General features: G+C 41.1%; 1 protein-coding gene across 1 annotated transcript; it reads left to right on the top strand.

The window, feature by feature from the left end:
- Positions 1 to 285: 285 nt before the first annotated feature.
- LOC147092597 (putative G protein-coupled receptor 139) lies at positions 286 to 2,510 on the top strand. The gene is made up of 2 exons (XM_085975742.1): positions 286 to 355; positions 807 to 2,510. Exons 1-2 carry the CDS (start codon positions 286 to 288, stop codon positions 1,709 to 1,711), a joined length of 975 nt encoding a protein of 324 aa, XP_085831868.1. The 3' UTR covers positions 1,712 to 2,510.
- Positions 2,511 to 3,484: the final 974 nt, after the last annotated feature.

The following is a 3,484-nucleotide window of genomic DNA, read 5'->3' as shown; positions in this document are numbered from 1 at the left end:
AGAGGTTGAACACTCTAATTGTAAAGAATGATTTAATTATATTTTAATTGATAAACTTTCCCATATCAATTTCAACTATTTCTATTAATCTGACGTATCAGATGAAAAACAACTTACCTGAGTCTATTTGTTCAATGACTGTATCAAATGCTAATTATGATTTAACCTGATTGACTCGCTGGAGGATTGATGTGTGGATAAATATAGGTTCCCTTCCATTGCCTCAGCCGTGCGCCAGTCAGAGTCTTTCAGCTCTGAAACAGAATTCTTCCATTCACATAGAAAATGGGTCAACCAACTATGCTGCAGATAACAGAGATTTTTTACCCGATTCTCGCAGCCGTCGCTGTCCCCGGTGAGTCATTGTAACCTGTTTACTGTTTATCAGGATTAACTGGTCGGCCTGGTCGGAAAAGGTAAGTTGTTTATAAGATGTCAGTATTAGTTAGTCGGTAGTGACTGGAACCAACTCGTGAACCGCCTATTTATACTTTCCGTGCTTCCCTTAATCCAATAACTTCACTGATTTTACAATGTTCTTTGAAGCAGCTACACAAGGACTTTGGCGGTTCTTCGGACCGTCTTCCCGCCCTTCCAGCCCCAGCCCCGTGCAGAGTGAGCGCTGCAGTAGCTCATTAAAATGTATGAGTCCGATTCCCAAATAATGGTTCCAATACCAATCCTGTTCTCACGCTGCTCCGTATTGATAATCACACTGAATGGAGTAAAATGCTCTCCACAAGTATTGCCCTATATTTTTCATTCAGACACTGGAACATTATTATTCTCCTCTCTCTTTCTTACAGCGAACCTCGTGACAATGGTGATTCTCTCCCGAGGAAACTGCGGCCTTTCCAAGTGTATCTCCGTCTACATGGTGGCCATGGCAACAGCAGATCTAATGGTCATCATCATTAATGTAATAGTGTATCATATTTTTAGTTATCACTTTCCACTTTCATTCCTGTTCCAGACTCCAGTATGTAAGTTCATTCTATATATGACTGGTGTCACCCTCGATTTGTCTGTTTGGTTCACCGTCTCCTTCACATTTGACCGAAGTGTTGTTATCTGCTGCGAGCGGTTAAAAGCAAAGTATTGCACCGAGAGAACTGCGGCCGCGGTTATAACATCGTTCACGGTCCTCATCTTTTTAAAGGACATCCCCGCTTTTTTTGCATTTGAATCTGAGCTAATAATTAACAAGGTGCAGTGGGGCTGCCGGAACAGTGTAGGCTTTTTTACCTCACCTCCAGGCATAGCTTACGTCTGGTTTCACAGCGCCTGGGTCTTTTGGATTCCTTTTACTTTAATCGCCTTGTTTAATTCTTTAACCGTTCGACGTATTTTAGTGGCCAGCAGATCCCGCAGGGCACTCCGAGGTCACAGGAGTGAGAATCACAGTGATACAGAGATGGAGAACCGAAGGAAATCCATCATTTTATTGTTCACTATTTCGGGCAGTTTTATACTGGTGTGGCTGACAAATGCCGTGAGTTTATTAACTACCAGACAGACAAGCAAAACTAATTACCGAGGCGACCACACAAATCCTGGATATATCGCCGCTGAAACCGGGGCGTTGTTGAAGTTTTTGAGTTGCTTTCAAAACCCGTGTATTTATGCAGCGACGCAGAGCAAATTCAGAGAAGAGCTGCAGAATGTGGCGAAATCCCCCTGGACACTAATTTTGAGATTAGTTAGAAAATGAGAGTAAGAATAATCAGGTTAAACGAAAGCCTTTTTTTAAACTGACGCTCAATTTCAACGTCCTTTCCACCGTAGAACGTCCTTCATTCTGGAAATGTGAGTTCTTTTGTAATCATTTCTTCCATTTTGCAGCATGCGTTTGACGTCGGCTTTGCGTTAGTTTTACGGTGCTTTTGCTGAGTAATCATAACCTATTCCTGCTAATTTAGCACATTTCAAGTTCAGGGATCATAGATAACAATGTTGAGGTAAAGCAGTGGAGTCGGACATGTGGGCAACAGAGGAATCCAACTTACACTGCAGGTACTGGGATCGGGCGCACCAGTTTAAAATCACCAATAAAGTTTCATTCTGTGCCGAAACAATCAAAGGTCTTGCGATCGCCGATATTGGTAACTTTCCTGGAAGTTTGATGTGAATATTGTTGGTGGGGATCTGTCTATCGGACTCCATTCCTCATTGACGATTTTCACGAAATCAGTGTTCGAATGGAGGAAACTTTCGGATCTCGGCTCATCGATGTGACCTTTCACCTCTGTTGTCCCAGATACTGACTTAAAATCTCGATTCTGCGCTGACTGGTGTTTCTCGCTCAGCACAAAGATGGTGTCTGCTCTTGTTCAGTGCTGTCGATAAAAATATCATGAGTAATATTATTGCTATTCTGTATCAGTCTCCCAAACAAATGTTAAGGAATGTAAGAATTAATGTTTATTCATAACGTTCTAAACTATTACAATTGTTGTAAGTGACCTGTTAAAAACAATGCCTGAAACCAGATAAAATGAAAGTGATATAAAGCATTCTTGTCTTTGGCTGCACATTTGCAAATGGTCAGAAAGAATCTTTGGAAATTACCATCTTGTTATGCGGTTGCATATTGTTCCAAAAAATAATTGAAAAATCCCAGCAACTTAGAATCAGTTACAAATTGTTCATCGGTGATCTCGCCTCAATCTTTCAGAAACGCCAAGGAATGGGAGCAGGTTCTCAATGGGAAGGAGCTGCAGGGTTTGGATGTACAGCGATAGAGATCCAGAACATTAATTGCAAGAAAGTATGCCTGTGGGTGGATAAATCCATGGGAAAACCAACAGAAATATGTGTTTTGCAGACATGAGCATAGATCACAAGAAACATATGTTTTGATGAACCTTTACAAAATGCTGACGAGGCCATCGTTGGAAAACCAGGTACAGATTCAAACCCTCATTGTGCAACGGCCATTAACTCCACTGAGATTAGGCAATGTAGATAACCAAGGACCGTGCCATGGATCAGAACTATATTGGTGATGAGGGGCAAGATATTGGGACTATTTTTACTGGAGGTGCGAAATCTAAGAGCAGATTTAATAGAGCTTTTAATAATTATGTACAATTTGGCAGGGTGAAGAGGGAGAGGTTATTCCATCTAATTGGGGAGCAAGCAATAAAGGGTGATCGACTTCAAATTGTCCCAAAAGGAATGAGCACAGAGATTAGCAGAACCTTCTTTATGCAAAGGGTTGCTGGAGCTTGGATTTTTTTAACTCAGGGAACAGTTAAGGGAAAATTAGGTGAATATTTCAAAACGAGAAAGTAATTGTCTGTGGAAAGAGAGGGGAAGAGTGTCGATAATTTTTGATTGCTGTGTCAAAGAATCCAGATAGAATGCGGCAATTGAACTACTGCCACCCATTACATTTCTATGGATTTACAGAGTTACCTCTGTTGGTATTATTACCAATTTTTTTGGTTGTAAGATACACACATCCCCGTTGAGCTTCTATTGA

This window comes from Somniosus microcephalus, unplaced genomic scaffold (assembly GCF_052327205.1).
Source record: "Somniosus microcephalus isolate GS21.2 unplaced genomic scaffold, FLI_Smic_1.0 unresolved_chr2, whole genome shotgun sequence".
Lineage (NCBI taxonomy): Eukaryota > Metazoa > Chordata > Chondrichthyes > Squaliformes > Somniosidae > Somniosus > Somniosus microcephalus.
Note: the sequence above shows the minus strand (reverse complement) of the source record. Positions and strands in the feature narration are given on the sequence as shown.

Excerpts from the sequence above, each read along its gene's own strand:
- LOC147092597 (XM_085975742.1), top strand. The coding sequence starts at position 286 with ATGGGTCAACCAACTATGCTGCAGATAACAGAGATTTTTTACCCGATT. Across the intron at positions 356-806 it reads CGCAGCCGTCGCTGTCCCCG|CGAACCTCGTGACAATGGTG; the intron begins GTGAGTCATTGT and ends TCTTTCTTACAG.